The sequence below is a fragment of the Chaetodon trifascialis genome, chromosome 6 (genome assembly GCF_039877785.1).
Source record: "Chaetodon trifascialis isolate fChaTrf1 chromosome 6, fChaTrf1.hap1, whole genome shotgun sequence".
NCBI lineage: Eukaryota > Metazoa > Chordata > Actinopteri > Chaetodontiformes > Chaetodontidae > Chaetodon > Chaetodon trifascialis.
The window spans coordinates 22790980-22804991 of NC_092061.1; the positions used below are offsets into that span (position 1 = coordinate 22790980).

The window sequence follows — 14012 nt, forward strand, 5'->3', positions numbered from 1 at the left end:
CTCTTTGTTATCACAGATTAATTTGTTTTTCCTATAAAAGCCACATTTTGCATTGTTTTAAAACTGTAGTCAGGCAGTTACATCAAATTAGAGCCATTAAAGACCCCATTCATGGTTTCAGCACGGCTCTCCCTGACTGTTTGTAACACGGACTCTCAACCATTTGGCTAAATGCAGCCTGGCTGGACTGAAAATGCATTCTCATTAATGCAAGTGGTAATATTACACGGGCATGTGTATATTGTAACACTGAATAAAAGGAATCTTTAATCTAACATTTGTGATTACTGAGAGTGCAAAGCAACTACTAGCAGCTACTATCTGTATCTGTTAATTTCACACTTAATATCTGTATTCTTCTGTCCTCTGATTTAGTTATTGCCATTATCTACTACCTCCTTTTTCTATGTCCAGTTGCATTCGACAGCCTTCTAAATTCTCCGTGTGCCACAGACTGTACTAAATAACATCAGTAACATTCAAAACATGTACCCCAGTCAATCAAATACAACAGTGGTATGCTAATGTGGCAATTATAGCTAATTGTGCCATATTGCTTCAATGAAAAACAAATAAGGAGGTGTGCATGCAAAGAGAGGAAGTTAAGACAAAATAAAATTAAAGCCTCTGACTCTCTTGGACATTTGCATGCACTTCTGAGATGGTCCCTAAATTCAGTTCATCATTTTTCTTTCTACTGCCAAGTTTGGCTTAAATGTGCCAGGCTTAAATATTACCTCAGGAGGTGTAAATAACACTGTGCAGCGCTGTTAAGCTTCATCCCACAGCGTGCAACAAATCTGGTAAGAATTGATTTTGATTATTATGGACTGACTATACCAAGTAGGTAAATATCAAACGTCATGCTGCATTAACTAGCGGGAGAAACAGTATTTTGTGTGTTCTGGCTAAATTATGTCTCAATCTGATGACAGTTCATCAGATTAGCAGAGAAAAAAAAAATAGCACAGCCCCAATTCTAATACGTCAGAGGGCATTATCCTTTCATGTCTGAATACTGTATTTGGTTACATCCTTAATATTGGTTGTAATCATTTCCAAACAATTTTGCATTTGTCAAAATTCTCCAAAAAACATAAAAAGTCAAAGTGCAGAGAGGTAATGAATACCCATCTACATCATCTGACTTATGTGTCCCTCCTTCATCAGAGGTCATCATTTAACATTAGTAACGTAATGACTGCTTGTCTCCAGGAAATAGGAGGAATGCTCGCTTCATCTGAAAGAGGCGTTATTGTCTGTGACTGACTGCTGATTGTAAGGTCAGCAGCTGAATTCATGATCACGTTTCCTCAAAGCTGCACTGAATTGATTCTTATCTCTGTCTGACACTGTTTCGCCGACCGGGGCCTCATCTCAATGTCATTATTGGACTACATTTCACTTCCCTGCGCTCTGATGCGGTCTCCCTGCAGCCGTCGCCATTACACACACTGCACAGCAACATATAGGCACGCTGCGATGTGTATCAATAAGATACAGTCAGAGCATCAAGTGTGTGTCAGAAGGAGAGAGAGTGTGACATTTCTCATTTCTCATCAAGTCTTTGCCCCAGCAGGCTTAGCATATAAACAGTGTTGGTTTCGTTGCCATAATTGGGCATTTATAGATAAGAAGCCTATCTGGTGCTGCAGCTGGGCCTGTGAGGCTGCCATCCCATCAACACCTACGCACCAGGAGAAGGCCGGGAGTGACATGCATGGCTGATGACGAGAGTCTTAGTAGGAGCGTGAGCTGCAGGACAACAGTCAGGCTCAGACAATGACACATCCAGCACTGGTCAGAGGAGTAAACTCATTAGTAGCACATTCACTTGTTAAAAGCAATATCTGTTTTTCAAGAGGCTTATTTTTAGAGCTTTTCTGCTTCCAGTGACAGAATAGTAGAAGAAAGAGAAGCAATGAAAAGAGAGTAAGGTAGTTTCAAGTTTGACCCCAAGACCATCAGAATGAAAATCATCAAGTCGATGTTGTTTTTTATTTATTAGAGGTTTCTTTTTTTTATATATTTATGAGAGTAATCTATTTTTACATATCTTTGTCTTCCACTTGACCGTTCGCCATCGCCCTCCCCCAAGCAGCAATCGTCAGGTCTGTCAAGCTTTGGATATCTCCACATGTTCAAGTGGTATGCAAATCAATGTAGCCATCAAGTGCATATTTTACAAGAATTTGGTTTTAAAAAAGTCAGCTGGAAGCATTAAAAAGTCAACCTAAGGACACCTTCTTGAGGTATGCATGGAGCTAATGTTAGCTTAATGTGCTACTTAGCTACAGCTACGACTGCAGCAACAGTGGTCATTTCAGACAGAAATGAGATCAAATCAAAGGACTCATTGTTTCAAACATGACTATGAATTTTAAGTGGTAAATGTAAATTGGATTATATGCCATGTGTAAAATGGAAAGCCTGAAAGATATAGCCACAGCAGTAGCAAGCAAGCACTACACTGAATTAATTATGTAACCTTGTTTTCTCTGCACTAATTGAATATCAACACATTATTTCTAATATCTACAGCTTAGCTCAAAATTTCCATATTAATATTGAACTTCAGCATCCTTGTGAACAATGTTAAAAACTGTGCCTTTCTATCTCTTTCTATACAATGGCAGCTAATCTTATTTGTGTATAGTGTTCATTTAGCCACTCTCGCAGGGCTTCAGCAGGTAAGTACCAAGCGAAGAGGTATTTGATAGTTCTAATGCAGTACTTAAGGTCAAAACACTGCTTCATAAGCTTGTTAACAAGCTTAAAACCCCTTCATCTGATTACCCAAAGATGGCGGCGTCCGCAGCACAGCAGAGCTGCTGATAACCCTCATGGTGCTCGTTTCTGCGCTGAACGGGCTGCTGATAAAGCTTGACCGTTGTGTTCTTGTTGGCCGTCTGGTGACCGTCCATCGGACGACCATAAAAGAGAATTCTGCGACTTGTTTATGTCCTTCAGACCTAATTGGACCTTGCTGCAGCTCCCACGGCATCCCATTGCTAGGCAATAAACAACAGAGGGAATGGGCAATTACTTCATATCGCTGCTGGACATGGTAATAGTTATTGCCGCACTAAGTCCTCCTCTCACCATAGTTATTCCCAATGGCCACAGAATACAATTTGTGGTCTGTGCACGATTTAGTAAAAGAGGAAGTGACCTGGGATATGAGGATATGATTAAGTATGCCATTAAAGAGCTCAAGACAAATCATGGAGGGATTGTGACAGCCAGCAAACGTGTCCAGCCTGCGTGCAGTCCCTGGTACACATTGACGCTGTCGGAGAAAAATGACAAAAGTGCAGTTAATACCTTATTCTGTCTCAGACTTGAATTGCTTAGAGATGTGGCTGGAGAGTGTGTTTGTGAATTGTGAACTGGAATTTGTCACGCTCTTAATGAGCAACAGAGTTTATTGAGTAAATGAATTCAGCGATTTGCTGTGCGAAGCTCAAATTTGGAATGCAGTGTAACAGCCTGACACTGAATGTCATTATTGCTGAATTTATCTGATTTATTTAATTCATTTTACACTCACACCTATCTTCAAGATGCTTTTATTCTCTTGTATTTTTATGTTAACTGGAAGGCAGGCATCTGTGCCAGCTTTGCACTTAGTTCATTGCTTGTTCCTCTCGTCAGTCCATAATTACCTGTTATTCTCTCCACTTGTTAAAGACCTGAAAATTGTGTCGCAGCTACTTGGGCTCGACTGTGCTGCAGGAGTCAGTTTTGAGAATCATTTATGAAACTGATATGATGTTCACTACCATAAAACAACTGACACAAAATGCAACTCTTCTGACTGTGTGTATCTAGCCTAAGTGCAGGTGGAAGCCCTTCAGTCAGCACTCAGGGAAAAAAGTCAATCACCAGTTACACTTTACCAAATAAAAAAGCTCAAATTCATGTTTTTAAATCCGCCCACTGAAAACTGGCATGACATAAATTGATATAACTTATATGCAATTTCCTTCAACCATTGTATAATCTTACAAAGAATGTCAAATGAAGAGCTAACTATTTCCTTTTCTTTCAGTCCTGACAGAACTTTGCAGACACAGTGTCTTTCTGTCCCACAGCAGTGACAGTGCAGTGTCCACTGGCTTAGTTTCATTGTCTCTATATAAAGCTTAGTGACTGATGGATGCATTGTACTTTTTGAGAGGCAGTGCCTGCTTGCTGCATGCCAGATACCAAGCATAACTCAAAGTGACAAGACTGACCCTCAACTAGCTGCTGAAGATCAGGCACAATAACAGGACTGTCGAGACACTTTTTCTGGATCTTTCTAACATTACAACCAATTAGAATGAGTAAGAAACACTTACTTCCGCCATATATTTTCTATGGCTTTCTAAATGTTCTTAAAGCTGCATTAAGATATCTGTGACCTCTACTGGTAACCAGCATGAAATACAACAACACAAGCAGAACCTGCCTCGTCCACACAGTCTCCAATCCCTCACAGTCCCCCTTCAGCCTGCTCTATAGCGGTCTGTAATTTACACAGATGATGGAGTCACAATTTCCCCAGAGAGAACAGCCAGCTAGTAAATAGAAATGGACTTAACTGATAGATTAGAAGTCAATCAGTAAACACCTTGCTGAGCAGCAACATTCCAGCATGCTGCTTTCTCATTATTTGGCTTGTGAACAAGACATTTTAGCTTCAGTAGCTGAAACATCACAGGTTGGAAACACATAACAGATTTAAGAAATTAAGCATTCACTGAGTCATTGCAGTTCAGCAAGGAGATCAACCCCCTGCAGCTGCATCAGGATCTGTTTGTGCTTTCAGATGGTACATTATTTCTGTGGCATTCTCATGCAACACCGTTGACATTGCCTTGGAGTTTGGCACCACGACAGACACAATACTGTGTCACACAAAAAACTGTGATCACACTTAACCTCAACATCTTGGGCGTGAGCAATGGTCAGTCCAGAAAACACACTAAATTCAAGAAATGTGTTTATTTCACTGGAACAATGGAACGTGGAAAAGGCCAGTGTTTGGTTTACATGCATCATCATTCTAGCTGAAACAGTTAATTGATTAGTTGATCAACAGAATTCTCTCGGGGAATTTGTGAAGGGCATTTTTCATCATTCTGACATTTAGTGGGCCAAACAATTAATCGTTAATTGAGAAAATAATCACATGTTGCAGGCCTGCTTACCACTAATTTTGCCCGGTTAATATAACAAAATGTGTATATTTAAGGCTAAAAAGTCACTGAGTGAATATAATGTCATGCATGAGAGTGTGTGATTCTAAAATAAACTTTGAGAATGTAAGAAGTGTGTTTGCTTCATTAAAGTTATCAAACACTGATGTAACTGATGCATCTCGACATTCATTCTTAGTGAGTTATGAACTCGGAATATTTCATCTACTGTATCCACATCAGTCTTTTCAAGCATCCGTACGAACGACGCCAAACAAATACCAGACTGTATCTTTCACATCAGCTGTGACAGTGTTTGATTTCCCACAGGACGATAGACCATGCGCAGAGTTATATGTGATTTAACCTGATTTCAAAGAATGCAGCTCTTCTGGGGAGACCAAATCCGCCTCGCAGATTAATGGCCATGTAATGAAATACAAGTCTGTCATTCCGTTATAGAGCCATTACATTAGACTCTCCTTCAAAACTCAGACAGCCTGCTAAATCTGATATGATTCACCAGCGGTGCCTCCAGTGAAATGAGCTGCTGCAGAGACAGACTTCCTGTTTCCGGACAGATCGACAGACATCAATACTTAGAGCATAAGTCTATGTGAAGTTTACAACTAGTCGATTATGGGTTGGGGGTGGCACAGTCTGATAGGCTGTTAAAGTAACAGCCCAGTAAAGTCTATAAACACAAACTGCATAAGCACATATACAAAGTATTGCACTGTAATTCATCATCCTGCTTCATTAGCTTCTTAACAGGCTGGGTTGGCGCTTTAGAGGCAGCAGACCTTAACCTGAAGCCGATTAGTCACTGTTTTACCAACGAAATGAGGCTAAAGGCTGAAATATATTCATGAGTCATGCCTCAGGGCTACGCAAAACTCACTTCAGTGCATGCACTCTGCACATCTTTACATTCTGAAAGACAGTTTGGCCAATAAAAGTTAAAAAAAAAAAGTGATCTATATTGCACAAGGACTTTCTTTCAGCTGGTATGGCCACAATTCATACGGTGTTTCATTTTTAGTCATTCTTTGCTTCATGATGATGGTGACCTCTTTACCAGCTAAGTCACAGATGTTGCTCATGTTTTAGATGATGGGGACTATCAAGCCGTGTCCTACCGTTCAGCTGATTGTAGACCACATCCTCCAGCCTCTCCAGCCTCTGGAGAATAGACTGCCTGTCCACCAAGTTGGAAACTTTGCCATTCCTGGCTCGCAGCCTCTGGTCTGAAATACGCCCTATCTGGATGAGCTCCTCGGATCGGTCCTGGATCCTACAGTACACCGAGAACAGGATAATCCCCACAAACACTAAAATGTTGACGGTCAGCAAAGTTTTGATTTTGCGTGCCACAGCCATGAAAGAAGGATATTGTCTGGCTGACTCAGTCAAGCCCAGCAGCTGTCCGTGTGTGGTGGCCTGCTTTGCCACCTTACTGAGTATTCCAGGAGGGTGCTTTTCTGCTCGGGGAGAGAAGGTCAACTCGTAAAAGCCCCCGGAGGAGCCGACGGATCCGTTCAGCACCACGGACAGCTCAGGCGGTTGCGCTCACTTCTTCGCGGGGCATCGCGCCCGTCACATGGAGGTTCAAGGTGGGAAAAGGTTGCTGGCGGCCACGGTGCTCGGCTCCAGCCGGCGAGCGACGCTTTAGTGGGCTTCACTAGCCGAGAAACAGCTGCACACGCTCCGCCGTCGTCGGACCTACATATTACAGGCGAGAAATGACGCCGAGGAAGGCATCCATCCCCTCGAACAGCCTACGGCAATTGCAAAACATCTCTCCTCCGCAACGTGATAAGTCGCCAGTTCCTTAGCCCCAATATGTCTCGTCCATCCTACAGGAGATGCACTGCAATAACCGCTTGTTTGGAAGCATCCTCCTGCTATCGCGACTTCGCTGTGACATCCCCCTCTTCCAAAAGACGTTGTGGTCACTCGATCCGTCCCGCTCTGCAAAATATGAACCCGAGCAGCTTATGTCCAGAGGATGTGTGCATGCTTTTAACACAAGGCGGTGTTTCTCTCCTCCTCCTCTCTCTCTCACACTCTCTCTCTCTCTGTCTCCCTCCGTTTCTGCGTGTTTGTCCTCCGTCAGTCCATTGTTGTTCCCCTTGTCGGCGGTGCGGAGCAGGATGAGTTGAGAGCAGATTTGCCGTCATATGCGGTGGGAGAGATGCAGCCGGACTCTGGCATGCTGTCCCTCTCCTCCCAGCCTCTCCGCTCTCTGTCAGGGAGGAAGAGCCGCCGCTGCGTCCTGACGTTTGGAGGCACAATCATGAATATTCAGGAGCTGTGTTGGTCTCCCAGGATAAAATAAACAGCACGACTAGGAAAGCAGCAAATACTTCCACTCGGTAGAAGCAGTCTGGTCTCCGTATCAGTTAGTGAACTGTGAAGAAAGCGTGTGCGGAGACGTGTTAACAGATTTTTGCCATCTGATCCGGAATGCGAAGGTTAACAGTCTCCATCTCACCTCTGATGCCACTGAGAGCGGCAGCTTAAAGCCTTAGTGCCTCACATCCATGCTGCTTATAGCTTTTAATTTGCACGTTATGCAACTGGCCCTGCGTACATGCATGGTCAACCTCAGGACAGTAATTATCCTTTCAGGAATCACATGCTCGGATAGAGTTTCAACCTCATCATATTAGAGCTAACAAACATATCAAGCGAGGAATAAATTACCTATTTTTAATCGAAGCCACTGGGAAAAGAGGTAGCATTCATTTATATTTCTGTTTGAACCACCTTCAGAGCAGAAGTTCAACTTTCATCAGCGACAAATCCATCTGACGTTGCAGCCCACGCTGTTGACTGATCTGTGCAAAGTGCAGCACAGGAACCCCACAACTGTAAACAGGCATCTTTAAGGAAATGAGTAGCACAGACCACAGCGGTGCAGTAATGATTCTAACCATCAGCAGCCAGTTCAAATCTCTTGCTCCTCTCAGCTCAGAATACTGTAACCTCCATCCTGCCATTGCGAGCTCCTCATCTCTAATTCCAAATGAATTATAGCTCAAGTAAATCACGTACAGAGGGATTCAGTCTCACTGTGTACTTTTACTTGATTAAGCAAACCCAGACATGGCACAGGCTTTCCAAAGCACTTTGATCCCACTTCATACCCACCAGAGGACCTCAGATTTATACTCTTCAGCTTGTTTGCTGCTCCGCTATAATCAGATGGCGTCTGTAACTGTAAAAACCTTTATAGACTGCACCGCTCCACACCTCTCTGTCAGAGGACGTGGTACTAATGTGGTCTTGTAAGTATTCTCTTACCTCTTTAAATGCCTTGATGGTATACATCTTCAAGATGAAATCAATTCTGGTTTTTCCGAGGGCAGATTCAAGAGCTATTATTTTTAATCCTCTCGGAATTTCACTTGCAGAGTTGGAGGCGAATTGGTGCACTGTGGTGCTGAGCGTGACCTCATGTCTTTCAAGACAAACTGAGAGGTTCGATGGTCTGTGTATTCTAAATACAAGTCCCTGCAGTCCAAAGTGTGGGTCAGTGTAGTTTATAAGGGTGTAAAATAGCTGAATCATACAGAACACCACACTGATTCTGCTATTGCCTGTGATGCGGTGATGTGCTTTCCTGTCATCAAGCCTTTGTGTTTTAATGATTGTGCCCATGTGCCTCCTCTCCAGCCCTGCTGCTCTTGTGTTTCTCAGCTCTGTATGACATCTACATTTAAAATAATTGCCTTTGTACACAGTGTTTAATTAGGATTCCTGCTGCACATGAGGCCTGTTACAAAAGGTGCTGATTTAATTCAAGGTCTGCAGAAACAGACAGACTGTGGGGAAATCGTGGCCTGGAACAGCCACCCCAGCCACCACGGAGGCCTCGGCACAGCTGCTTATACAGCATCTCCAGTATCACTGCCCCCTACGCTCCTCTATAGGACTCTCTGAAGACTTCTGTTTTCTGCATTCAGCACCCAGCATGCCTCTGTGACAGCAGACACTGGCACTCAAGTGTTTTAACCATATTAACCTGGGTCACTGCCAGCTGCACCTTAGTCATCCCACTCAGTGTTTCAACATAAGCCACTTGAACATATTCAGTGGGAGGATGCAGGCTGGATAGAACTGCGTGCATCTAGTACTGCAGCAAGACAGCCAGAAATATCTCCAACCATGTATTCATTAGATCTGTGTTCACAGGAACCATAAAGTCTTGGCTTATGGATTAACGACCCTGAAAAGAGCAGAACTCACTGAAAATGTTTGTATGAATCAGTCTGCTGTGACCTATTAATCACAAATATCAGCGTGTTGATCATGTTAAAAGATGCCCTTGAAGTTACTCTGTTGATCTTAAAGCCATACGAAAGTCCAAATGAAATAAAGCCATCCTTTTTTGCAGTCAAGGCATGTCAAAGTCATGATAAAATTATTTTGGCTTGTTTTGTTGAAAGGGAGAAACAGAAAGAGAGATAAATCTGAAATGCTTCTCTAGCCAGGACACAAAATGAACAAATAAGCCAAGTAAGGGTTCAGTCTTCTGAGCAGTTTTTTATAAGAATTAGGACAAACCCATGCTGATATTTGCTGGTATACTTTTGAGATGCCCAGTGTGATAACTGACTAGCTTATTCGCCTTCTAACCTGGAAAAATGAAATTAGCAGTGAACCTTTCCCGTCGTAGATGTCGAGAAGACGTGGGTCAAATGCTAGCAGACATTAGGGAGACATGAGCCCGAAAGCTAAGGTTCAAAGTTCATTCTTTTTTGTGACATCATGTCTCATGATGTTTTACCAAATAAGACAAACCAAATGAGCAAAACCAAAGATTTCTCCATTTGAGTTACTGAATTTTTAGTAATTTCCTGATCTGGTGAATATGTAAACAAACAATTGTCTATTGACACATCCAGCATATGTGAAGCAACATTAGCGTTAATTTGGAGTCATGTTGCAGGAGACGTGATGAGTGTAGGTCCAATATCCACTCTCACTCAGCTGATTTCTTACATTGTTTGTGTACTGTTTTGTATCAGGCTGGTAACCTACAGTCCATTTATTAGAGCTTTTTCACTGAAAACACTTGAAGCATGCATCTGGACATGAGGTCCATGAGAGTGGTGAGACTGAACCAGAACAGTGGGCTGAAAGATGCTACAAGGCTCCAGTGAGGTGATAAAGTCTCTGTGGATTCATCACTACAAATGACACCTTTCAGGTTCCACATAGCTGTTTAATATACTGCTAATATAAAAATATCGATTAGGGCAGCTTTAAAGTGTGAATAACAGAAAGCATACACGGAAATTGCAGTAAATACAGGTAGGCAGGAGCCAGGAGAAGTCTTGGCCCCAGAGAGGATATTAGCTACTGTAAAGCTCAAGGTTGTAAGTGTTTTGTTGGGGACCATTTAGTTTGTTACACTCCACTGATTTTAGTACACTGGGCATTCTTGTCAGTTGAAGCTGCACTTCACTGTTTGGTTCACAAGAGGCCGACATGGCTGGGCAGAGCGAATGTGTTCAGACAAGATGCTATTAAGCAAGGACAGCCAGAAGTCAACAGATCACACACACCCACTGCATTGCAGGACTAAATTTAACAGCAGAGTGAGAGATCAAAATAACTTTTCATCATCTTTTTCGTCCCTGGTAGTAGTGCATTCATTTAATATTTCACCCAGGTCTTAACTAACCGCATGCAATCTCTGTGTCCTTGTCATTTTTATAGAATAAAAAATGTGCTGCTGGGTGTGTTGATAGAATTTAATAAAGAAAGACCTTGTTGGTTTTTAAAAGGTAAATTACTTTGCATTGGATATAATGCAAAATAGGTATTGTGAGCAGGAATTAGCAAGCTCTGAGCACAAATGAAAATATGTAATATTTAAAAAGTAAAATATTTAAATATGTCTAACCTTTGGATTTCTGCAACTTTTTCCTCAAAAATACGCAAAGTTGTTTTTTTTTTTTCCTGAGAAAAGAAGTTGTGTCCTCCATTTGTGCTCAGTGCCTGATATGCATAATGTTTTGGCATAAACACAAATGATCTAATTCACCACAAGCTACATCAAGGTCAGTGTGACCATTGTGAAAAGAAAAAAAAAAAAGTAACTGACAAATCTGATGCAGCAGGAACAGCAGTGCTGATGTAGCTGAGCAAATGTCCATGTTTGTCCCTGATCAGCTGACACACAGACTTGTGTTGCTTTCAGAATAAAGCACCCACTCTGAGATACTCATTGGTCACTAATGTAGTGCTGTCTGCTCCACTGCCAGAGCTAAGTTCATACATTATCACTTTGACCCTCAGGCTAACAGCTAAGCCCCAGTTCTGTCTGCCTTAACTTAGCTCATTCACATTCCACCTCCAGCCACTTCTCCCCACTGCACTGCTGCAGGAGATGTTGATTTGCCTAATGCCTTAACTAAATTAGAATAATAACCCTGCGGACGGGAATATGTGGTGTTCAACTCCAGGCAAATTTTTACATGTTTTTGGTTTTTCTATAACATAGATGAGGCAACGGTACGAGCTGGCAGCTGAATGTTTATCAAAGCCGGGCCCTCATTAAGACACAATGTGCTCCTTGACCTTGGCAGACAACTCTGACTGCACCCGTAATGCATCATTCAGTGGCATCCCAATCACAAATGCAAAGTGCTTTCTTCTCAAGTGGGGACAAGGCAAACCCTGATGTTAATGAGACAAAGACAGAGGCAGGCATTGCTCCTGTGCTCATGTTGTCACACAAAACAGTGACAAGAATTAGCAGTGTAAGAGCGAACAAAACATTGAGCTGGAGACTGAGAACACCAAACATCAAAATGTCAAAATAAATCAATATGAACATAAGTCTGGCTTCTCAGTGTGTATGTATTAATGGAGAAGAAGCTCTCAAGACACCCCAAAATGTTTCTTGATTTATGGCAGAAGCAATTACATCTTGCTAGTGTACCGGTGCTTGATGGGCAAATCGGTGCAGGTAATTAGAAAGAATAATGAAACAGGGAGCCGAGGGAATGAAACCCTGCATCAAAAAATCTAATCAAAGATAAATGGACTATCCATATTACCTAGTCATTATGCTGGTAAGATTATTGTTTTAAATCCCTGTGTGCACCAGCTATGGACTCTTTCTCAAACAAAAGCCATTACTCTGCTGACACCTCTGACTTGTTTGTAGACTGATTGATATTCCATGGCTTGTGAGCATTCCTCCAGTTTGTGTTTTCAATTTCTGGGTGAGACAATGGGTGGGGATATTTCATACTGAGAAAAACAGCTATTGATGGATTTTCAAAAGAATACAGAAATGTTATTAAAATGCACCCGGAAGCATACATTCAAGCTCAGACAGGGGCATGTACACATGCATAACCAAACACATGAATCTCGGTGTGTTGGCTAATTCAATTGCTGCATTAAAGTGCACTGATGGAACTGTTGTTAGGATTTCTATACTGTCAACGCTAAACCCTTTAAAGCGGAATCAGCCATAATTACAAACAAATCCTCTGCTCAGTACCATATCATATTGCTCCTGCGGAGACAAAAAAGCCTTAATCTTCCTGGCATTTTGAAACGTGTTTAAAGCCCTTTATATAATTTCCACAAAAAAAAATGTAAATGCAAAACAGTGTTGCTTTATCCTACTGAAAAGCAATGTTGAGGAGAAGTCGGGGGTAGGAGAGCATGAAAGCTGACTAGCACAACAAAATCGTACATGATGTAATATAGTTACAACTACGCAGAGTGCACAGAAAGCAAAGTGAAAAGTTGGTTGAAAAGATTCTCTGATGCTAAATGTGAAGCTAATGCCAAGAGCTCAGCACAAAAACTCGCGCAAACAGCTCTGGCTCATCTGTCCAAAGGTAAGAAATACCAGTACCTCTAAAGCTCAAAAACAATCACAGATTATGTCGCGTTTGTTTAATCTGTGCAAAAAGCGAAATGTGTTAGCCTGTATGTTTCTGCTTCAGTGACTTCCTGCTTACTGCCTGGCAACCTCAACATGATGAGAAGAGGTAGAAAGTGTTAATTAGGGAACTTTGGAAAGAAACCAAGGTGTATTCTTTAACACTGAACAGAGCCAGGCTAGCTGTTTTCTTAATGCTAAGCTAAGTTAATTACCGGCTGGCTGAAGCTGCATACTTAGTATACAGGCATGATCAATCGACTTGCTCAGCAAAAAAGTGAATTAACTTATTTCCCAAAATGTCAAATTATTCCTTTGGGGTATATTTATTTGCAGCTGACTCACATTTGAACCAGAATAAAAATTCCAGTGATAGCAAGTAACATTTCAGTTTTTCTGTACAGTCACGGATTTATGTGCACACCACATCAATTTTGCATGGACATTAGTGCCATATACAGACATTAGTTCAGCATCAGCCTCAAAACTAATAATCTGAGCGATAACTTAAAAAGTTTTGCCAAACTGTGATGCGAGATGATATTTTTTGAACTGATACCAGGAGGATATTAGGTTCCCATTTTCACAAAATAGTTCACAAAACAGCTGTAGATAACAACAGACATTGTTTCAGCTTTCATTTTTGTCGCTTTATTTGCACAACAAAGTGTCCACTGGCAAGAGTTCAGGGTTTCAGGGGCAGAAAACGGCTGGTCTCGCTCACAAGGAGGTGGCAGACTTAGAGCTGCTGATTCAGGCCAGTTTCTTGTCCATTCGTGGCCAAAGAGAACAAGCAGCCAACATCTCAGCCAACACTCTAATCACAGGCTCACAGCAGCAATCACAGACCTAGTCGCTAATCAGTCAACACAAACATAAGCACACAAACAAGCCTACATGCATACACATACAAG

General features: G+C 41.9%; 1 protein-coding gene across 1 annotated transcript in view; it reads right to left on the bottom strand.

Annotated features, from left to right (window-relative positions):
- galnt9 (polypeptide N-acetylgalactosaminyltransferase 9) overlaps positions 1–7710 on the bottom strand; it is an 85587-nt gene extending 77877 nt beyond the window's left edge. The window contains exon 1 of the mRNA XM_070964115.1: positions 6323–7710. Within this exon, the coding sequence (XP_070820216.1) occupies positions 6323–6563 (241 nt within the window). The 5' untranslated portion in view covers positions 6564–7710. The remainder of the gene's footprint in view (positions 1–6322) is intronic.
- Positions 7711–14012: the final 6302 nt, after the last annotated feature.